Below are 24,955 nucleotides of genomic sequence, written 5' to 3'. Positions count from 1 at the left end.
ACAGGGTCAGACAGCTCTCGGATTTCATAAAAAAAATATCTTAATTTGTGTTTCCGAAGATGAACGAAGGTCTTACGGGTTTGGAACAACATGAGGGTGAGTAAATTATGACAAAATTCATTTATGGGTGCAATGAACTATCCCTTTTTAGTCACGGTGCAATTTGTTTTCCCATTACTTTTAACTCATTAAAATAATTTAACAAATTTCAACTTTCATTTCTAAAAATGTTATATGCAGTTTAATATAATTTAATTCAAAATGACTTTTAACTTGCCAATTTGATTGTACTCAAACATTTAAGGCAGCAGCTGAACTTAAGTTTTTCAACTAAAGTAGGTGGAATTTATTGTATTTTTTTTGTCTAATTTGTCTTCAATAATAAAATACATTTAACTAAACTTTAAACTTTTCACTGAATATACATTATACCTTATACATTATACCTACATATACATTATACCTACATAAATGCTGTACAGTCTGAATATGACTATTGATTTAAATATTGGTCTTTATTTATAAAAACAGACTGTAAGCGCAAGATTTGAGATTTGATGATTACAATGACCAGGATTCTGGAGAAAACAATATTCAATAGAAGTTATTTAATTATCTTCAGAAACAAATGATCAGTCACATTCAGTGAATTTCAGTTTCTTGCATGGAGGAGTGTGACAAATGTGTTAGAGTATGCATATCTGATGAAAAATGCAACTCAAAATATATAAGAAACAAACAAACAAAAACTGTGGAATGCCCTTTGGTTTCAGTCAAATGCAGCTCTGTGGCATTACTTGCATTTATACAGGCTGCGTAAAGCCAGTGTGCCGACGTCATATCTGCATCTCTTAACAGTCATTAGTAGCTCAAAGTTCATATAGTCCCACTTAAATATATCTGCTTTCAGAGACATATTCAGAGCTGCCTTTCCGATTAAGAACAAGACTCAAAAAACACAACAGGGAATGGAGAAAAAAAAAAAATTGAGGAAAATAAATGTACATCCGACAGGCATTCGTGAGCCACATCATCATACATACAAACAAGAGCTCATTTCATATCATATATCAGTGACCCGTATTTAGCACTTTTGATAGAAGAACACAAATTCAAAAAACAAAAGAGATTTCTCTTAAAAGGAGCAAATCAAAAGCAACTATATAACAATACAAAAGGCAACAAACATTTCCCCCTGCTGTCTGTTAACAGCAGACAGAGAATGAAACGATGAATGAACTATGTCAGTCTATTTCAGTTGGCTCACTGAAAGATTTCTGCCTTTGTGAAATGCCCTGGCTAAGACATCGAAAGTTAAATAAGTGTAGATAACATGCCTAGTTGTGAGATATGCAAACTTTCATCAAGTAACAGACATTCAAGACATAAAGGCACCTTCCAAAAATAGAGTACACATGAAGTACTGAAATTCTGAGTAAAAAGTGCATTTTAAACAGATGGTGAGTGCATAAAATATAACATTTAGTTGACATTTTCTGAAGGTTATGTTTATGAGGTTTTTCGTTTTTTTAAATTTCATTACCAAAATGTGGGACATGTGTACATACAGTTTAACAGACCCAGGATTTATGTGATTGTAATTTTTTTCTATTCATCAATAAATCTTAAATTAAACGAAAAATTGTCCAAATAATGTTTGGAGATGTATGGGTTAATTAATGGGCTTTGTTTCTCTAGTGCTTACTAAACTAAATAAAAATAAAAAAGGACACCAAACTGTATCCTATTTGTGGAAAGTACCACAACTCAAATCAAAATACAGGAAACATCATCAGAATTTTCCATACTAGAATGTTCCGATGAAACAAAAACAGAATGTTGTTAATATTCCTTTTGGACCAGTTAAGACATCGCTAATTTACCAACTTGGTGATATTTGCATTGTGAAAAAAATAAATACAAAGACATTTGACATTTGAAGATTTGTGGACCTACGCAAAGCTAGTATGTGATATGTTAAATGCAGACACACTGCAATGTACATTAATAAATACATGTCAATATATTTTTAGATATATGGATATGAAGTCACATTCTTATTAACTGTTTATAATAATTTCGGTCCTTCATAAGTAGATTTATTTATATAAATGCCGGGGGGTGGGTGTCACTATTTTTTGTACACTTAAAAAAAAAATCATATTCTTAATCAGGATTTCTGTCTTGTTTTGTATTAAAAATCTAAATATTCTTAAATTTGGCTTAAAGTTTTACTGGTTTGACAGTAAAAATATAATATAATAAGACTTCTCAGACAATATGTATATATATATATTGAATTAAGTTTATTGTCCTCCATTGGTGTATTTTTTTTCTTTTCTTTTTGTTTTAAGCATAAATCTTACTAAATTGTACTAAATTTATTATAAACTTTGTTTGCAAATGGTGTAAAAAGACTATTATCTAAACTTAACCCTGAGTAAATTCATCTTATTTAACATTTTAATAGAAAACAAGACAGAAACACATCATATTTGTATAAAATATCAGAAAATAATTTTGTGTACTCATTTGTTTCACTGTGTAGAAGGATAAATTAGCCCTAACACTACGGCATTAACTTTTATCCTGTGTCATTTCTGATGCTGAACACAGTGATGTGGAGTCTTTACTACGGTTGATATTGCACAGTGAAATGAATATTGCTCACTTAACCCAAAGGTAAGACTTGAAATTTGGTCAGTTGGTGGGCTTCAATGTGTCTCCGCTGAAATGAATCAACATGAAAATGATGCTTTAGTATGACATAAATCGCTCTGGTGTGGAAGAAAGACACAATCAGTCCATCGTGAGAAAGTGCTAGTCCTGGTGGCTCTCCAGGAATGAAAAACAGTCAGTTCCTTCACTCCCATGTCTGTTTTTTCTGGAGTATTTCAGCTGGAGTAGATCTCCAACTTCACTGATGGCATTTAAAGCCTGAAAGAGTCAAGAAGAAACACAGGGGTTATTAACACTTGAATAAAGGTTTGGTTGAGGAATAATATGGTGCGTTTGGTAGAACTAGAGGTCGACCGATATATCGCTCGGCCGATATATCGGGCCGATATTTGTCTTTTTTTTTTATATATCGGCATCGGCCGATATCCGTGTTTAGTAGCGCCGATTTAAAGTCAGGCACGTCGGCGGGCAGCCCCATGTTATTGGTGCGCTGCTGCTGCCTCATGTGAAGCACCCAAAGCCAAAACTTTTGGAAGATTCAACAACAGTCCTGGGAGATAAAGGTAGTCAGAGAATTTCACTCTAAATGGGGTGGAGAAGTTGGCAGCTCTAACAAACACTGCAGCGTCACGCTACCAAAGTAAACTGTCTCTGACGTTACTCCGCCGCTCAAATACAGCACAGTGCTTGGAGAGACAGCTGTGCTGGAGCTGCCCAGAACGGTGAATGACATTTGTTCGGAAGCATGGTTTGATGCAGACAATAACCAGGTTTCCATCCAACTCGTTTCTATTTAGGGATGTCAATATTCGATAATTTCCATGATCGATTGTCGTTTAAATTAATGATCAATTAATAACCTTAATGCTGCAAAATGCGTCTGCAGCGGCATTATTATTATGTGCAAAAGCCACTTGGAAAAAAAGCTTTCTCACCCGAATTAAAGGGGTTTTAGTCTTAATAAAATGCTAGTAGCAGGACTGTAAAATGAATAGATGTGATTATGATTATTTGATAAAATGAAGAGAGCGCGCCATACGTTGGAGATTATTTTATTTTGTTGACTGTTTCTCGTCAAGGAGACCGCTGAATGAGTCTCTTTAAATGGTTTCGTGGTGCTCGTTGTTGTATTTTAAAACGCAACTGCAGTGTTTTCAAATGACAACGGATGGTTGTGCAACAGATCAATGATGATCCGTGATCCGTTCGGATCAATATCTTCGGTTCGACACACACGTGACCCGTGGATTGATTTATGAAAAAAAAAAAAGTGAACGGCCCGCGCATTTTGGCTTCTTCTAAACATATCCAAATGTTTCCATATTCGCAATGTATCTGAATGTTAAACTATAATATATTTTATTTATTTAATGTAGACGGAAAAGATCATCTCTTCACATGAGCAAAAACCTCCTTGGCATAACAGCCACGGTCTCTTTAAACTGACCAGTGTAACCTTTTAAATGTTTGGTTGACTGTACTTTATTTTAATAATGAACAGACTGGGATGTAATTTTGAAATTAGAATGCACTTTAGATGTTCTGTGTCATTTATACCAAACACAAATGTTGCTGGTTGCTAGTGTGTTTGCAGCACTACTATTATTTATTTTTTATATATTTATTTTTTATATTTTTCAATTTAATTGATTTTTATTTCTAAAATTGTATTTATTTAAATGTATATTTAAGTTTACATTTATGTTTCAACAAACTTGAAAAAATCTACTTGATAAATGCTCTAAAACTTTTATGTAAATGATTTACTTGTGTGTGTGTGTGTGTATATATATATATATATATATATATATATATATATATATATATATATATATATATATATATATATATATATATATATATATATATAACCTGTTTTATATATTTAATACTTGGTAAGTTTATTGATTTTGTTTGGTTAACTTTGGATAGATTTTTTATTTTAATACCGTGCAGTGCACAAAATTAAGATTCGAGAGATGGTTCAAGTCAGTGCTCAATAAATGAGGATAAGTTTAGAAATGTTGTGCATCCACTTATTATTAGTGTGACATTTTATCATGCAAATGAAGGGCAAAACTTCAAGATATCGGCCCTAAAAATCGGCAGCACATATCGGCCATCGGCTGACCCTGAACTCTAAACATCGGCATCGGCTATAGAAAAACCCATATCGGTCGATCTCTAGGTAGAACATGGTGTTAAGGAACTGCTAAAGGATGACAGGATGCTTATTTTTTGGAATGAATTATTCCTTTAATGTTTATGTACTCTAGTTGACTTTGAGGTAAGTCAGAGATTCATGGATGAATAACTGTGTAGGAACACAGATTTTTGTCTCTGCTGCTTCTTGTGGTTTGGAAACATTCACTGTGAGGTCAGATGTTGCATAAAGGTACCCACAAGAGGTAATTAGGTAAAGTTTAGAACTAGTTTGGAAGTTTAAAAAATATGTTAACGATTGGTTTTTATATTTTACCTCTCCTTTGCACCTTTTGCCTAATACACAAATAGACGTATTGGTGAAGCTCATGAAACATCTCAGAGATATGGAAGCATGTTTCCGCCACTTAATAAAAACATTTTAAAAAAAGGTAAATCGCAAATTTTTATTTCAGAATTCTGTCTTTTTTTTTATTACATGATAAAAAACTCGCAATGGCAAGTGACAAAGTCAGAATTCAGAGATGTAAAGTCAGAACTGTGTGATATTATCTTGCAATTGTAAGGAAACGGTCTTTTTTTCCTCAGAATTGGACTTGATAACTCGCAAGTGTAAGTTTATATCTTACAATCTTACAATTTCGACTTTGTATCTGGAAGGTCTGAGAAAAAGTCAGAACTGTGAGATGTAAACTCACAATTGCAAGATTTTTTTATTTTTTTAATCGCAAGTTAATATTTAGACTTTATAACCCGCAACTGCATGTTTATATCTCACAATTCTGACTTCATAACATGCAATTGCGACTTCCCACAATTCATAAAAAAAAGTTACAATTGTGAACCAAAAAAAAAAAATAATAATAATCTGAATTGTGAGATGAAAAGTCGCAATTACCTTTTAAAATCTTTTTTTATTCAGCAGCGGAAATGGGCTTCTGTACGGAGTACTAATTTACCCCAAAATCAAAATATAAGACAAAAATAAATAATAAAATAAATTTGATAAAAAATAAATTTGTCGTCAATTTTTTTTCTGCAATGATTATTTTACTAGTGTTCATGTGATACGTACGGTGTCGAGCATCTCTCTTGTGTGGGCGGCAGAAACACAGAAACGAGCTCGGGACTCAATGATGGGTGTAGCAGGGAACCCAACCACCACTGTCCCAATGTTCCTCTTCAGCATCTCCCGCCCAAATGCTCTAAACAACAGAATACAGAATAAATACATTCATCAAAACAATCAAAAGTCTGCTAAATCAAGTCGTTTTTTTTTTAAATCATCATCAAACTAAAAAAATCGTCTGGTGAGCATATCATCAAATAGAATAGTCATGATTCAGTTAAACTGTGAGTGAGACTGACCCGATTTTAGCTGGCATGTAAAGCATCAAGGGTACAACAGGGGAGTCATTGTTCCCATAGATGATAAAGCCCATCTCATGTAATCTCTTGCGAAAATAGGTTGTGTTTTCTGACAGCTGACGGAGTCTTTCCTGACCTGCATAAAAGACAAAATATGAAAATCACAGTCAGCCCTGCAAACCAGCTTATTACCCTTTCCAAAACAGTGTCCTTGCTATTTATTCATTAATGGTTTTTGCTTGGCTTAATGCTTACTATTGCTCATACTTCAAATAAGTTAACAAAAATGCATCCCACACGGTTTATTGTATGGACATGAATCATATCTCAAATTGTGCTGCTTGTTAATAAAGAGAAGTATGCTGTTACATTTCAAAGTGCTCAGCCTTGAAAAAAAAAAAAAGTCCCTGCCCTTAAGCATCCTATCACTCAGATGAAACCATCACAGCAATTGACCTCAGATATATATTGTCTTTATAGAGCCACTTTACAGCAGAACTGAATTATGTTTGAATCACTGAATAATTTTTTCCTTGAAACAATCTGTATTCTAGAGCTATATGAATAAAGAAATAAAGGTGAATAAATTCTGAGTTTGGGCCCCAATCCCCAGTCCGATCAATTCCTCATGTACAAAATCAAGTCCTGCCTTTCATGTTCAAGAAGCGTTTTTTCTCTGACATCTGAAAACACAATTATTTCTATTTTGATTTCTTTTATTGTTGTTCTCTGTGGTTGCTGTGCAGTGATATCATGAACAGGTTTGCCACGTCTAATGTTACTACATTGTGCGTGTACTAGGAAGTTCTTCTAGTGTTGCGCATTAACTGTGCAACTAGGGTTGTGCAATTGATGGGAAAAAATATTGTGATTGCCTAATAATGAAAAGTGGTGATTACAGCATTAGATTTACTCCCATAACAAAGACGACTATTTACAATGTGTTTTTGTAGTGTTGACCCACAGCCAAAGATGCTTAACTCAATCTGTGTGCGGAAGAAATCTGCTCAAAACGGATTTGTTCAGTCACTTTTATGACAGAGTCAAACAACAAAGTGTAGACAAGATGTAAATAAGAAAGTTACAATTCAGTGTAGTTAGCTGCTTTGGGATGCCCCAAGCAAATCTCAACGATCGGGATCGATCAAGCATTTTTTAACTGGTTGGTCTTTGCTCTCCTAAGCCTGATCCTCATTTCACATCAGCTGTCATGATGTTGTCTTGCAGTAGGAGGCGGTATGCACCTTTAAACCGCCATTAAAAGGAAAAGAAGTTGTTCAAAAATGTATGTGCGTGAGAACCAGTGGGTAAAGTAAATGTATTGCTTACTTTTCCCCTCTATTTTGCAAATATTCTGCTTATTGTACATACAGTATAAAATAAAATAAGTTTATATCAGTAGTCCCATATTAATAATTGTGACCAGTTTGTTTACAATGTTTAGAATACACTCACACATATATTTATTTTACTCTCTGCACAACTTCGTAAACATTGCATTGATTTTAATAACTTTAATGTAATTGAATTGTGCAACAAACATTGGGAATATAAAAGTATCAAATCAGGACTCGGTATCAGCAGATACTCAATTTTATTGAATCAGGGGCACAAAAAATTTATCGGTTAATTACAACAGTTTTTCATGAGAGTGTAAAACTCTGTGAACTTGCGCTGAACAGTGACGGACCTCTATTAAGCCCTATTTGCTTCCTTTCTGGGTATAAATAATCATATTCACAATTTGAATAAATAAAATGTTGTTTCATGCTGCTTAGTCAGGGTAATGCTAATTTATGAAAACAAGGTTTTGATGGAAAAAGCACAATGCATGTAATGTATTGTACCGTTGTTTAACAACATACCAATCGTTCAGGTGGTGAAACATCTTTTGGAAAAAAACTTAACTTTTAGCAGACAGAAACTCCAAAACACTTTGGAAAGTTGGGATTCTATAAAATATGTGATCTAGGACATTTATGCAGTGCATGAAATGTAAAAATATGTCTATCCCTCACAGAATTATCTTTGTTAAATTCAATATGGCGTCCAAACTAGTGCGATTTGGTCATTTTTCATATTGTCATATTGCCAGCCTGTGAGATCGCCGATACATGATATTTTCAATAATCTAAATAATATACTTTCAAACATACTGATAAACTAAAATGTTAATTATAAAATATTTTAAATGGCTAGTTCATATATATTCGGACACATCAGTCATACATCGCTATTAGCCCCAAGGTCTGCGGTTTATTTTAAAGACCAACAGTTTAACACTAAATGCCTGGACATAAACAAATGTTAAATATAAAATTATTTAAAACATGTAGCCTAAAATTAAAGTTAAATTAAACGGATACATCAGCCATACAGAATGCCCCGTGCCAAGCCACAGATAACTAATTAGCATATTTGTATAATAACGATGAAGAAGAATAAGCATCAATATTTTTTATTAACGTGCTGCAAAGAAAAGGTTATATTCAAACTTAAACATTTTATCTTGTATTTGTGTTCCCTGGGAATTGATCCCATGACTTTGGTGTTTCTAGTGCTTTGCTCTAAAAGTTAAGCTACAGAAATCAGCTCAAGTTGAGACGTTTCTATAACATAAATATAGCATAAATCCTCTCTTATACATTTGAGAGCCTAATGGTGAAGGAGCTCATTACATCTTCAAGGTCCGTCAGCATCCGTTATCCTACAGAGAGTAACTTACGGCCTTCGTTTCTCACGCTAAAGGCTCAGAAGGGCTCAAAGAGTTTCCAGATGCATTGTGCGTGTGTGTCTGGAATATAGATGTGGTTTTCCAAGTGAACGCCCTGCTAAATCAATCAGGGGTGAAACGGTATGTGTAACCAATCGCTGAGTCATCGAGTTTACTTTTCCCAAACAAACTCAGAGATTGTGTAACTGCTGATAATTAACACTTTTCAACACTGGGAATATTCTTGCAGTTCAAGGAATTTGAGTACACCGACACAAATGCTTGATCTCAGATTCAACTGCATCTCCAAATATATCAGAACAAAGTTCAATATGCAACATATGCAATGATTTCTATAATCTTTTCTTTTCTTTCAGATGGTGGAACGGATTAGATCTAGTTTAATGAATAACGACATCACGTTTAATAGCGCAGACACTGGATGGTTACAGAAGTTTGTTACCACTACAGAATTCGTGATGAGTGCTTGCAATGCGTTGGCCAAGCACTTTTATGTCAATTTGCATACTTGTGAGGAGTATATATTTGGCCTCAACAAGTGTTCACAAGCATCCACCTGCATGCCAGGTCAAAGTTTTGTGTAATATACACAGGTGAACAGTATGGAAGTCAAAGTACAGCTTACAATATGCAATATTTGTTATATTATAATTAAATAACCACAATTTGTCATTTAACAACTGTAATCTACGAATTGCTTCCATCTTGTGGCTCTTTTTAACATTACACAATTTTTTATGTACAAATACAGTATTACTACACTGCCTGGTTAAAAATAAGAAGTCGCCCTCTGGATTTAAATAAGCAATACTAAAGAGTCTAAGGACAGAAATGCAATTGCCGTGAATAATATGTTTCTGGCATGCAATCAATTCTTTTAACCCTAACTGATGCAATGCGTAGCTTTTTATTTCTCGAACAACAATGTGTGATGACATACCAATGTAAGCGCTTCCCACACATACTTTACTTGGGCGAGCCACCCAGGGATATTAACGGCCGCCCAGGTATGGAGAAACATTTTTGCTTTTATTATTTTTAATCCACTTTTTTTTTTGTACCGGCCAAAATAATGAAACCATTATACTCACATTTCACTGCTGGTTATATATGCTATATACAATTGTGTATGTGATGAATAAAAATCTTGAATCTTGAATCAATTAAGTAAGAAATAATTGACGACGATAGAAATGACATAAAAAGTGGAAAACGTTGATCAAAAACATACATTTACACACAAACTGACCACCGACTGCAACTTTCAGGCGCCATCTTTATTTTTAAGCTTAACTGTCACAGAATGGAACGCACAGGATTGTGGGATATCAAAGACAGTGAAGGATACATCTATGCTGCCTTCAAAAATCAGCCAGTTGAAGGCATCTCAGGAGACAGGAACTGAAGCTAACATTGAATTCTGACGTGCCTTGATGCCTCCCCATCTTGGAATGCGTCCTCCAAATTTTTTTAGTTTTGGGATGCAGCAATAGACTGGTCCAACAGGCTCAACAGTGCTTAGTTCAGACTTGCTTCCAAGTGATTCTCAATCAATGAATAGCACACATTTATTCCAAGTGATTTCTTATTAGCTCGAGTTGATGAATTATGACAATGTCTACTTTAAGACCTTCATATAATATGTAGGGATGGGTAGATTGACCCCTAGTGTCGACACACGTTTCGAGTTTTTGACACACTAATGCTTTGAAACGGTGTTTCGGAGCACTGCTTGAAATGAGACTGTCACGTGACCTGTGAAAACGAACCTTTGTTACCTCACTGACCTCATCATGCTGGGATCAAATTCAAAGTGCGTAGATTTCGCTGTACCATACCCGCGATCCATTTAGTGCAATGTTATAGTATTATCAGTCAACATACCTATATCTATGTAGTGTTTTACGTGGTGTAACGTTGATACAGTATTTTTCGGACTCTAAGTCGCACCTGAGTATAAGTCGCATCAGTCCAAAAATACTTCATGATGAGGAAAAAAACACAAGTCGCACTGGACTATAAGTCGCATTTATTTAGATTTAAGAACCAAGAGATATCATTACCGTCTACAGCCACGAAAGGGCGCTCTATGCTGCTCAGTGGTAGGCTACAGGAGCACGGAGCAGCATAGAGCGCCCTCTCGCGGCTGGAGACGGTAATGTTATCTCTTGGTTCATGTCAAATTAATTTTGATAAATAAGTTGCACCTGACTATAAGACGCAGGACCAGCCATACTTATGAAAAAAAGTGTGACCTATAGTCTGGAAAATACAGTAATTATAGTACTACTATTGAAAACATTGACATGCGAATGTCAGTTGACTGAATGAAAATTAAAACACCTTGCGGACTCAACCACTGTTCACAAAAAGGATAAAAGTTCTTGCATAACCACAAACATTTTTGCTCCAAAACACCGTACTGCATTGTCAACAGCTCACATTTGCGAGAAAAAAAATATTACTGCAAAATATAGTACAAGCAATAACTGAATTTGTGTTTTTTAACAATGTGCATGTTTGTGTTTTTTTGTAAGGAAGATATAAGATGAAATGCAGTAAAAAATGATGTAGGTCTAATTTATTGGTATATTAAATATTCTATTTTTGTGGAAAGACACAAGTTTGATGCAAGCAAAAATGTAGAAAATAAAGTCATCATTATATAATAATACATAATATTAGAATGTAATTAAATGTAATAGAGGCCTATGTAATTAAAATGAATTTCAATAAATGTAAATATTTAATTTACATAGTCCTGACCTTAACGCTACTGAAAGTCTTTGGGATGTGCTGGAGAAGACGTTACACTGCCTTACCAAAACAAAGTCACACACTCTAATATTTTATTGGACTGCCATTAGATTTAATAATATTATGCTTTCATTGTGGCATTTTTTTGACAAAGTTATGTAACTTCACAACATTTATTTCGATCCATTTATATATTTTTGCCTAGGATCTTGTATTGACAATGAAGTCATGTTCGTCATTGAAACAGTATTTCAGAATTTAGGTCTAATGAATCTGGGCATGGTCATCCTGGAATATGGACACTGGATGGTTATTCAGGAAATGCAAAGCTAAACAATGCATAAGTTTGGGTTAAAATAATTGTTGCCAAACATATAACATGCCAGAAACATATGAAACATATTAATCAATGCAATAATGATGCAATCCTAGAAAATTCAGTATTTGCTAATTTAAATTCAAATTATGATTTTTTTTTTTTTGGTCAGGCAGTGTATATTACTACTGTATTGGATATTGGATACAAATAATATTTCGAATAAAATTCACCCAAATATTATTCAACCCAAGTAATCTTTATTAGAACTGATCCAGATTAAAATTCTAAACTCACCTAATGTGGTGCCATCCTCTCCCATGATGCACTTCATTGAAGTGATAATCTGCTGGGTGATGGGCGGGGACATAGAGGTAGCATAAACTGCACTGTGAGAATGTAAGCGGAGGTAATCAACCAGCTCCTTTAAAATAGATAAATAAATATAATTAATTCATTAATTCAAACAAAATTATGCATCAAAAATATTACATAAGAATTGCTACTTAAGAAAAATATATACTGCACTTCTGAATTATAAGCATATAAGAGGAGTTATTATTCCTATTATTAAGCTATTATTATGACATTCAGGAATTGGGGGAGAGAGTTGGAGATGACAGGCTGAGGTCCAGACTCGAACCAGTATGTTTGATTCTTGTGTGTTTGTGTGTGTAGTAATATAATGTAATACGCCATTGACTGCAGAATTGATTGCAAACCTTCTTTCCTCCGATGTATCCTCCAGCTGCACCAAAGCTCTTTGTGAAAGTGCCCATCATGATGTCAACATCACATGGATCCAGGCCAAAGTAGTCCACTACACCTCTGCCTCTTGGTCCTAGTGCCCCTATGCTGTGTGCCTCATCCAGGTACAGGTAGGCTTTGTATTTCTTCTTTAGGGCAATGATCTCAGGAAGTCGCACGATTGAGCCCTCCATGCTAAAAAGAAGAATGCAGGTGTACTATTAATGCATTCCCATAAAGGACTTGATATTGCTTTTCCATTTTTATTTGAAAATGTTAAATAAATCCTACATCCTATCCTACTCTGGCATTACAATGCATGTACATGTGAAAAACATGCTATTATTATTATTATTATTATTATTATTATTATTGCCACTTTATGGATAATGTCATAAAGAATGAAATGACCTTCATCCAAGCCAGAAAAAGGGTATGCAAACCAGCCTCCATTTGCATATGCTTTGCACAAAACACATCAGGTTTCTGCTCAAGTCTGAAAAGACAAGTATACAGAGTGAAGAAGGAAGATAAAGATGGATGCTATACCTGTAAATTCCCTCAACGAGGATGAGGATCTTCTTCCAGGGCCGGTGGGTTCTAGGTTGGCCGTGTATGAGAGCATCCCGAAGCAACTTCTCCAGACTCTGCATATCTGAGAGTAAGGGTTAGAAATGAGCAGGCATCTTACTATGTTTTCGCGAATGCTGTTCTTAGTGAGCAGGTTTTAAAAAGTATGGCCTAAGATATCTCTGAGGTTCACATGCATTACATTTTTGTGGCGAAATGCCAATTCAGTTACGTTGATCACACACACGATATATTCAGCAAACAAGTGGCGTTCAGTAATGAGGGAGTTTCTATGTCTGAGCCACACACTGTGAACTCCCATTGGTCCACAATCCTGTATATTAACCATCAAATATTATCTAACTGGTTGTGAGCATTTTTCTTGTCACTGTGGAGCATGAACTTACTGTTGTGTTTATATACACGGATGGTAGCGCCAGAGAGACGGGCACCCAGAACCAGAGACGCATGATTGAGCTCATCACTTAAGATCAGACAGCCCTAAGAGAAATACACTTGTAGGTTAATTTAATGAAAATCGAGAATGCATATAAAATATTACTAAACCTGTTAACTAAAGAGTTGAAACGATACAAAAGCAAGATTTCAAATGTCAAAACATGTCAGTTTGCTTTCTTACATCACAGCTGTAAATCTGCAACTTCTCTGGCTAACAAATGCATTGAGATGTGACCAGCTGTATATAAACGAATGCAAATAGATGGTGACAATCGGGACATTAAACATTTGGGTCAGTGTGGCCAACGACAGACATTTGGTGTCCTCACTGTGACGGGGAATTGTGAAGGAAGGGCAGTATTCAGGAAGGGGGCGGAGTCTGGTGGTCACATGCCACCAGACCTGCCAGTTTCTGCGCCCCTCCTCTTCCACACACCCTCTCCTGTCTGGAGCCTGGTGAAGGCTGGCGATTAAGGGATGGGGTGATGATGATAATTAGGGGGAAGACATGTTTTGATTACATTCTTTTAACTGCTTGAGGTTATACTAATGTTTGTGTCCTCTCAGCCTTGAAAGCAAACTGCTGATCTTTCTCCACTAATTCAACATCTTGTTAAAGTAATGACGTAGGTATGATATGAAAACATGCACTATAGTATACTAAATCCACATTTGAAGTCTCCGCTCTGTGCCGTGAGCAGTGTCACGTATCAAAGCTAACAGCATGTGGTGTCAGTGCTGCCTCTAGAGGCCAATCTTGTTCTGTCTAATGACAGTGGAGCTTCTCAGCCACTCCAGCAATGGACGCAACGCAGAAAACTATCGGCATGGATTTTTGCAGATAGTCCATAGTTCCAGCAATCAATTATCGGTGCCGATTAATTGGCAAAACCGATCAATCGGTCGACCTCTACTTCAACGACCATTAAAGCATCTTTTGCCCTGATTTTACCAGTATTTCAAGGTAGGGAAACAGTATTTAATTCTGTTTGTGGGGGAAAAGTTGAGAGTCCTCAAAAGTAATCAAATCTGTTGTGAATGAAAACAGGAATGTGTGCATACATTCTTAGGTGTGTGCTTTCAATAACATGTTATGTGACTGAGTTATGACAAATTTGCTGTGTGAGCCAAAGAAATCTATGATCATTGGAAGTATTTCCATAAAAGAACAAAAACAGAACTCCCGATCCACAATTTTCTTTTGCCACTTTACTTGGCTTTGATTTAGAAAGGAAATTCTTAGCATTCCATTTGACTTAATGTTTTTGTTCATAGTAAAACAACGTACTTTTCCCATGAGCGCAGGAATATTCATGGAATTTGTAGCGAAGCCCATTCCAAAGACCATGGATGACTCCACCCCTAAAAACCTGGCCGTCAGCTTCTCCAGCTCTTCATGCTTGTCAAGGTTTCCTGCAAGAGAGCAAATATCTTTATGATGCAAAACCAGATTGGTATCATAAAAGACCTGTTTCCTCCTTTTTGTGTTGCCATTATGTAAACATCCCACTCCAGGGACACAATGATAAAAATTAGATAAGAAATAAGTTTTGCATAGTGAAGCACATTTCTTTTCTACCATAAAAGCAAATCCTCACCTGATGGGATGAATGACTTAATAAGAACTGAATATATGAATAAATATTCTATGTGTCAGTGAGAGGGTGGAAAATGATCATAAGGTCAAAATCTTGATTAATTTTAGAAGAGGACTTATGAGGACCAAATATATGGTCCTTTAAAATCTATTAAAACCCACCCCAAAAGTGTCATATGAGAAGTATTGGCTGTAAAGCCTGAGAGAGTGAGTATTTATTACCTAGCTCTTGCCTGGTGCTGCACACCCCCATGCCGTATTTCACAGTGCACTCAGAGGCAGCATCAGCACATGTGCCGGTATTCTCAGCAAAGCCTAGGTAGTTATACGAGCCCATATTGATAACATCTTTCAGAACCTTTCCTGTGTGTCTGCAAGAAAGAGCAATGGAAAGAATAAACAAGGAATAACCTGAGCATCTCAAAAATAATAATACTAATAAAAATGACATGCATTACCTTCAAAAAAAGAGAATATACAGCCTCTAAAAAGTTTGGAATAGTAAATTTGTTTTAAGGTTTTTGAACCTTTTAAGGTGTCCTTGTTACAATGTAATTATACAAGTACTGAGTGATATTAATTAACTACATATACTTACTATAAGGTTAGGGTTAGGATTTGGGATTGTTTTAGGGTAACTTGCATGTAATTATTCATAATTAACTGTTATTATAACAGTAAGTACATGTAACATGTAACAAGGACACCTTAAAGTAAAATAAAAAACCTGAAGTATCTTATTTGCACCATGGCTGCATTTATTTTGAGCAACAAAAAAACAAAACAAGTAAAAACAGCAATATTAGATTATTAAGAATTATTGCAATCTAAAGCAGCCATATTATAATTAAAAATATATTATCTTATACTTAAATACTAAATACTAAATACTTGTCCTTAAATACTATGTACTTTTTAATTATTATTTGATACAATTCACTTAGTGTGTTTCTGCATTGTACTTATATTTGAAAATACCATCCTGTAATTAATTTTGGTTTCTAATTTTCCCTGTCTCTTGGACTGATGGAAAAATAAGTTGCTGACTAGTTTGGATATCAAGCTTTCTTTTAACAGGGTTTGGGTATCAGACAAAACCCTGTTGATTAGTTGGGATATCAGTCAAAACAGATATCTGGATATGGCAACGTATCACTCACTCAAAGGTCCAGTTGTAGTCAGGTGTGGCCCGCTCCACAAGGTCCATCTTGGCTCCAGGGACACTGCGTATGGGCCTGTTCCAGTTGTCTCTGATCCTCATGTACAGATTCCTGGTGTAGAAGTTCTCAAAGTCCTGGTACAGTGGAACAAAATCCTGGGAACAGAACATATAATAAAATTACATTTGAATAACATCAATGCACAAATATGACTTGCTGTGATGCAGCCTGGAATAATAAACCACACAGTGTTTGCCCATTTTGCTAGAGGAGAACTGACCCCTGACTGACTGAATCAACATTAAACTGACTCGAGCTAAAAAACACACCGGCTATCTTCTGTAGAGCTGCTAATAGCTGAAATCACGAGTTTAAAGTTTAAAGCATTCAATTCACACGGACCGAAGATTATTGTCTTGAAGATTATATGAAAACTGAAATACATTACATCGGGCAGCATTAAATGAAAGTGAGGCAAGCACAACAAATACGTTTTAACCGTACCTTCTGTTCTTCCCTCTCTCTGGCCAGATGACACTTCTCAAACTTCCAGTCCCTCAGGAAATCTCGCAGATAGCCAAAAATGGTAAGGATGCCATAGCCCATGTAGGTGAGGACGGCAACCAGCAGAGGCGTCTCCTCAAACGACTCCACAAATGGTTTTTTATAAAGTGAAGCATGATGGCTCTGTGAGGGAAAGAAATATATGAAGAGAATCCACACTGAAAAATGTATGCACCTCATAAACAAAACCAAAGCAGAAAAAAATGTACAGTTAGTCTTATAAAAAAACAGATAACAGTAGAATGATTTTGTCCAAACTAGATTAAAGACAAATCATCTCAGTACAGGTGGAGCACTGAAAGAATATAGGGACCAGAATAATTATGAAGTTTAGGGATGGGCTCTTTTAAGTTGGGCCAAAAGCAACTATCTAACACCACCCTGAACATTTTATCAACTGCATAACAATACACTGCTGGCCAGCAAGCCATACTCACATTCTCTATGGAAAATGTAAAACTGTAGTTGGGACTGAAACTGCTCACAGCTTTAAACATGAGGTTACAGACACCAGAGATTTTCAGAAGAGCAGAATTTCATTTACTACTCCAGTCAAGCAACTGAAGCAGAGTTTGCCTTCATACTCACACTGCTTAACAGCAGCATGTGATCAAACTCGTGCTTCTCTCAGCTGCATCCACTCTATAATCTGCCCTTCCGGTAAGGAATGGCTTGATCCCACTGTTGCAGATCCCTGAATCAGCCTTCTTACGTAAAGCTCAGTTAAGTCAGGGTTAACACAGTTTGTGGCAGAACTAAGTGTGAAAGACTTTGCGGGAAACCCCCATTGCTAAATACAGGAAAATCTTATATTTGTTCAGTTTCTAACTCAGTCATAATTCCTTCCTGAAACAAGGCAGACAAACCTTCTTTTAATAAAGACTGGAAATATTAACTCAAAATACTAAAACTGCTTACAGTAGGGATGTCAATAAGATATTTAGATGATATACATTAGACCGCTATATCCCTATGTTAATGCACTTTTTTTTGAAATTTTCTCACAGAAAAAGGCTATATTTAGAAAATAGGCAAGAGTGGTCCAAAAATGTTTTGTATTTTTTCTCCTTAGTGTCTTTTCTATTAACAGATCTTTTCTATTCTGATTTGGGAATGGAAATTGTACACATTTGGGAATATGTACACTCAAATCTTTTATATAAAATAAAAAAATATATAAACAAATATTAAATGACAATATATGGTAATTAACAGCAATATTTAAATAAAAATACATTTTACCAAAGCATTTTAGTAAATGACGAAACCCATTTTTGAGCAAACAAATTATTCAAAATCAGTTTTGAATCGATTAACTGAAACTGAAATTGTTCAACCTGATTCTCAAAAAAACAAACAAAGCTGCAGTCTGTCCTCTTAGTAGCCATCTATGTTTGAAAACCTGGAATTGCAGTTCCGTGCGTAATTATATTCCAAGCGTGGGTTGTGATCCAGTGCTGATGAATCTGTTTTGAGGTGAATGTATAGCTGTCAGTCACTGCACTAGTGTGGATATTCAATGTATTTATTAATCACAGATTCTAGCCTACGTCTTGGAATATATGACCTAAATAAGAATTTCCACCATATATTGCCATTTGAACACGTAAATAGGCCTGTCACGATAACAAATTTTGCTGGACGATAAATTCTCCAAAAAATTATCGCGATAAACGATAATATTGTCGTTCTTAGAGTTATGCGCATCTCGTCAGTAAAGCCGGTTAGAGGCGCATTAACGACTAGTTAGGGATGCTCATATTGACCGTTTAACCATTAACCTAAAGTAAACATTTTGATCGATGAAGGGGTCGTTCACATATCACGTCTTTTTTGTGCTCAAGTTTGTTATTTCAAATGCAGTATGCACGCTCTTAATGGAACTCGTTTTTTCAAGGACCATCCGCTCCACATCTAGCTAAAAACATCTCAGCTTTTCAGAATGACGCAAGCTCACCAGGTCATGCGACAAGAACCAACCAATCAACTTCCTTTGGGGTGATTGAAAAATGGGGAGCACCAAAACACTGCAGAGTGTTTTACTTTTCTTTGTAAATAAAACTTGTAGCAGAGTTACAGCAAGGGTTTTTTGGTGGTGGAAATCCATTACTGAAATCATGTCCTTGTTGTAACTGATATCGCAACGACAGACGCCTCCAGAGTGCAACTGCGAAAAAAAATGTTGCGGCCGAAAATATTATCGAGCTTTTTTTTTTTTTTAATCATGCGATTAATTGATTTATCGACTATCGCGACAGGCCTACACGTAAATAAGTCTGCCAAGCTTTGTTCTGACCAACTGAAGAAAAAAACATAATAAATCTCGCTACCGATGGTGATTTAATCGAACGATCGGTTAGCTCATATCACATCAAGACCTGCAAATTATTATTATACTTTATTCAAAAATGATAAATGTTAACAACATCGATGTTGTTAACATTTATAATTTATTTAACATTTTTAATTTTTGAATTAATGTAATCCAGCTGTTGTGGGAATAGCCTATAATTAAACAATCCACCACCTGCAGGATCCTCACATGCGGACAACTTCTTTATGTTTACAGACTCGACGTAATGAGGTAGTGCCATGGTCGAATTTCCCGCGAAAACCTACCCGAACCACTCAAATTAGAAAACATTATTATAAATTAACCGTTGTGAATCTGACTTAAGTAAGGCGATAGTTTTGAATACTGGCCATGTAATTGCACAAATATTGATTTTGGATAATTTTTTTTACACAAAATCTTTTTACAAAAATTTCTACTGAAATGAAAATATCTACGTTATACTATATATTGTATTAATAATCAACATACTGGCAAATAACTATTTTCATGGTTTGCATTTGTGCTTGTACATTTAGCGTGTTAGATTTAAGTTAACCTTTATATTTTAAATAAACCTATAATTGCTGCACACCTAAACCAAATGTCCATTTTGATAATAAGGAGCTAGGACAAGAAAAACTAGCTTGACAACACACCCATGTTCTTGTTGCTCCAATGGAGCTCAGAAGGGCTCTGGGCAAACGTCCTCAGGTTGCAAAGAACAAAGCGTACTCTCCAGTTACATGACAGAACACGGCACTGTTATTTTCCATGCTTGTGTCAATACAAACAGAGACAACTAAAACGCTAAGCCCAAACAATTCATTTGATCCCATAACCATTCATCTCAATGTCACGGGCTGCTGATGCTTTTTTTGACATTGAGATTAAAAGTGGGCACTATATTAAAACCTCAACTTTTATTATGAAGTCATGAACAAACATTAATGTTTAACGGATCAGTAATTATTTACATTTGATGTGTGGGCGATATGACCAAAATCTTATATTGCAATAGGAGTAATTTTATTTGACACTATTGTGAAAATATATTTTCACAATAGTTATTTGGCTTGAAATGAGGTCTTTATGATATGCATATTTTTGACACCATTGAAATGGCACAATTCTTGTCACCAATGCCACATGAAACAGCTGTTCACCAGACATGCACAACACCCACAGAGAATAAACACAAGCCTCAGTTCGCAAGTTAGGGACTGTTTCTCTTAGCAGAAGGATGACATTTAACAAATTCGGTTAATAATTTATTAATTAACTATATTCTGTCCCTTTATTATTATTATTTTATAGGATTTAGTACCCTAGCTGTTAAGCAAAAGCAATAGGGCACTTTAGGCTATAGTAAATTTGCTATATAGTACATTTAGTCACAAATGAAGGGGCATTTTAATAAAGAGACCATTATGGGCTTGTTGTCACAAGGGTTATATATCAATAACTATAATGCTTGTGCCAAAATTAGACAAATGCTCTCCAGCAGTGGTGTTAAATGTTGCATCTTCAGTTAGCATCATTCTGTCAATCATGATATGAACTCAAATTCTAATATCATCATATCATTCATATTTCTACCATCATAATTCAATTGCAGCTGAGTAAAACAAACACATAAATAAATAAATGTCAACTATGTCAAAAGGCAAGACCATTTTTAATGAATAATGTCTATAATATATTTTTTTTAATTAACTGAAAGCCATTAAATAGCAGTTCGTAAATTTAAATTATATGTCGAAGATGCTATATATAACGGTCCAATGTTTGAACACATGAAATACTGAAACCATGATACACACCCAATCCCCCTCCCTACACACGAATATAAACAAGATGAACGGTCCTTTCCGAAATCAAACTCGCAATGTAATACCAGTACGAAACTGAAATACTTCTATTGTAATTTAACTCTACAGCTTAAACGGCCCCTGTGTGTACACTTTCCGGGCGTATAAAGCGCAGGAGGCGGCCTCACCTTCTCCGCCGGGCGGCGGTATCGCTTCTGCTGCTGCTGGAACAAGCAGTGGTTCTTCACGAACCCATTTCCGCCCGCTTTCTTGTCTTGTTTCGCCCGGTGTAAGGTGTCTCCATTCAGTAGCTTGCTAGCGGAGTTTTGCGTCATGGCAGGCCGGCGTTGTGTGCTGGATCTCCGGTTTCAATTTGTGTATTCTCTCTAGATTTTCCGTACCCTCCCAAACCGTCGAATGACAAAACTACGCTCACTCCTAGATTACAAGACAGACCGCGCCCTCTACACGAACTCACAGCCAATGAGCAGCGCCGTATGGGCGTGGCTTATCATCCACGTTTATCAACACGTGACGTTATTAACCCACGCAATCCTTTAGGGCGTGGACCACCCCACCTTCTGTATGTACGTGACATGGTGCGCTTTTTATTTGATGAGTAATGGAAACTCTGACCTATACGTTAAATATCTTCCTCCATGTAATGTGAGTTTCATGCTAAACGTAGTACATCTGTACTTTTTACAAATTAGGTACAAAACCTGGAAAGCTAAAATCTCAAATATATATTTTTCTGTGTTTTCAGTGAAAGAAAGGCATTAGATTCTAGCAGTAAACAAAACCTTAAAAAAAAAAAAAAAAAAATATATATATATATATATATATATATATATATATATATTAATAAAATCACTGCTGTAGGTTAAAGGATAAAAACAAGTCAAATTGCTGGCAGATTTAAGAGAGCACCCATTAACAACCTGTTTTAACTTATGTGGAGTGAGTTGTCTCATATGGGATGGATGAATATTACTATTTACTGTTTACTTTCTGGGCAGTTTCTGGGTTCAAATGCTCTATTAGTTGCACAAGCAAACAACAAACAATGTTAATATACAGTCACAGTGTGCCGTAATACTACCGAAAATATAACCTTATATTCATGTGTGCTTGTTTAGTGAACTTTTTGTGACAAATATAACTAATTCAAACATTTTACCAACCATTTATTTAAGATATTCTAAACACTTTTTGTGAATGTAAGACAAAGGAATAACTTGACTTTTTTTAAACATGCTTTTTAAAAGAAACTTGATTATTGGTAACAGGACTGAGAAAATGTATCCATCCCCTACTTTAAAACTTAATTAAAAAGGTGCCTGAGATTGACCAATGGACATTTCAAAGAGTGAAATATGTGTTTTTAGATACAGTATTGAAAAAATATACAAAATTAAGTTTAATTTTTTTCAAAAGTTACAAAAGCTAATGTAATTTCCATTTAGTGAAATGTCCCTCATACCGAAATCTCAGCTTGTCAGACAGTAATTTATATTTTATGAATCATTAAAATACTGTTGTCTGGGATGTCGTGAGCAGTGTATACTATGAATTTATTTATTTATTTAAAAAAGCTTAGCTTAAATGTGTGATATGAGCAAATTTCTACAGTGGCATCTGCAAGAGAAATAATTTCTTAATTCTGTTTCAGTATAAATCCAAGATGTCTGCCATAATAAGTACTGCATAAATAAAAAATTATATAAAACATTCCATGCTGTAAATCTGTAGAAGGTGGGTCATGGGGTTTGAGTTTGGCTAGTTAGCATGGACCTTTAGCATGGACCTACTGGTGAAGGCCATAACCATAAACCATAAAAACAGTCTTCTTAATTGCCATTTAAAATATTTTTTTTTTTTCCGTCTACTGCCCTTGATTGAATTTCTCATGAGTGTTGCAAGCGAAAGGCTTTGGACTTTGTATTCTCATGGTGCCATCAAGCAATCAGTATTGCTATGACATACTTTCCTGTTCATTGATTAGTCTTGCTCACTTTTATGACTTGGGTGGCATGGCTCATAAACAAGTGTATGCAGAATTCTGGGCAAGATCACATAATTTCTACGTCAAACACATCTTACACCAACAGGGAAATGAACTGCCATTGAGATGAATGGGAATGCTGACAGCTTTCTTCATGTATACAGACCTCCTCAGTTTAGCTTTAGCACCAAACGTTGTTTTTTAGTTATTAACCAAATGTATTTCTCAAAAATTAAAGACAGACCTTTGGTGTGTTTTAAGTGGATACTTCTCATGCTTTATTAATTTTATGTTAGATACCGGTAAATCCAAGATGTCTGCCATAATAAGTACTGCATAAAAAAAAATGATATAAAACATTCCATGCTGTAAATCTGTACAAGGTGGGTCATGGGGTTTGAGTTTGGCTAGTTAGCATGGACCTTTTAGCCCTACTGGTGAAGGCCATAACCATAAACCATAAAAACAGTCTTCTTAATTGCCATTTAAAATATTTTTTTTTCTGTCTACTGCCCTTGATTGAATTTCTCATGAGTGTTGCAAGCGAAAGGCTTTGGACTTTGTATTCTCATGGTGCCATCAAACAATCAGCATTGCTATGACATACTTTCCTGTTCATTGATTAGTCTTGCTCACTTTTATGACTTGGGTGGCATGGCTCATAAACACGTGTATGCAGAATTCTGGGCAAGATCACATAATTTCTACGTCAGACACATCTTACACCAGCAGGGAAATGAACTGCCATTGAGATGAATGGGAATGCTGACAGCGTTCTTCATGTATACGGACCTCCACAGTTTAGCTTTAGCACCAAACGTTGTTTTTTAGTTATTAACCAAATGTATTTCCCAAAAATTAAAGACAAACCTTTGGTGTGTTTTAAGTGGATACTTCTCATGCTTTATTAATTTTATGTTAGATACCGGTGATAGCTTTTCTAACATTAGTTCTCACTCCAAAGACAATGGGATTTTTGGCGACAAAAATCAAAACAAAACAAAAAATACCCTATTCATACCACATTATTCATATAAAGTATTCTTAAATACTATAAAATACTTTTGTATAGCATCCAAAACAACCGTCTTTTCCTTCCAGTAAGTTCCAAGGTGAGGCTCCTGTGGCTGCATAAGAATGTAATGCTCATTGGGGTTTGTTTCCTGTTTCATAAACATTCACACGCTAACTCTCAGATGACTTGACGATAAGAAACACGTTATATTTTAAAAACAATTGGCTATAAAGTGAAGGAAGTACTCTAAGGCCACATTCCAACAGCACAAAGTCATTTAGAGCATGCCAAGTTAGTACATACTAGATCTAAGGGAAAAATATTAAATTAACCTCTGCATTGTTTTTCATCACTGTCACACATTCTCAGATTACATTATAATAGTTTGACATCGTCATGATGTAGGTATAGTATAGTGAAGCAATTGTCAGTGCACCACCTGTCGAGTGAAGATGTATCTCCCTACCATCAGCCCTTTATATGCAACCTCATTATGTCATTTTTCTCAGACCTGAGGATTCTCATTATCTCTATGTCATAAACCTCAACTTTTCATTCTTGCATGCAAATTAAACATTATCTGTTCTTCTGAATGACTGAATGAAGTTTCCAGTTGAATTAATATTCTGATATTTTTTGGCAGTGTTGTTTACACATTTCAAAGAAACCAACCTAATA

At 35.3% G+C, this 24,955-nt stretch overlaps 1 protein-coding gene across 1 annotated transcript; it reads right to left on the bottom strand.

The window, feature by feature from the left end:
* Nucleotides 1-593: 593 nt before the first annotated feature.
* On the bottom strand, nucleotides 594-21,691 carry LOC127938355 (serine palmitoyltransferase 2). Its single transcript, XM_052534932.1, has 12 exons — nucleotides 21,446-21,691; nucleotides 17,055-17,237; nucleotides 16,551-16,705; nucleotides 15,613-15,761; nucleotides 15,082-15,206; nucleotides 13,742-13,835; nucleotides 13,314-13,419; nucleotides 12,740-12,959; nucleotides 12,315-12,441; nucleotides 6,211-6,346; nucleotides 5,918-6,047; nucleotides 594-2,937 (listed from the first exon to the last, which is right to left on the bottom strand). The coding sequence occupies exons 1-12, from the start codon at nucleotides 21,590-21,592 to the stop codon at nucleotides 2,821-2,823; spliced, it is 1,689 nt and encodes a 562-aa protein (XP_052390892.1). The 5' UTR covers nucleotides 21,593-21,691; the 3' UTR covers nucleotides 594-2,820.
* Between the last annotated feature and the right edge of the window lie 3,264 nt (nucleotides 21,692-24,955).

Source organism: Carassius gibelio, chromosome A20 (assembly GCF_023724105.1).
Source record: "Carassius gibelio isolate Cgi1373 ecotype wild population from Czech Republic chromosome A20, carGib1.2-hapl.c, whole genome shotgun sequence".
NCBI classification, from domain to species: domain Eukaryota; kingdom Metazoa; phylum Chordata; class Actinopteri; order Cypriniformes; family Cyprinidae; genus Carassius; species Carassius gibelio.
The sequence above is the reverse complement of the archived record's forward strand: the minus strand, read 5'-3'. Positions and strand labels throughout refer to the sequence as shown.

Bases quoted from the DNA above. Each gene is read 5' to 3' on its own strand.
- LOC127938355 (XM_052534932.1), bottom strand. From the start codon at position 21,592: ATGACGCAAAACTCCGCTAGCAAGCTACTGAATGGAGACACCTTACAC. The intron at 17,238-21,445 runs GTGAGGCCGCCT...TTTCCCTCACAG, and splicing joins ACCGCCGCCCGGCGGAGAAG to AGCCATCATGCTTCACTTTA. The intron at 16,706-17,054 runs GTACGGTTAAAA...TTCTGTTCCCAG, and splicing joins GAGAGAGGGAAGAACAGAAG to GATTTTGTTCCACTGTACCA.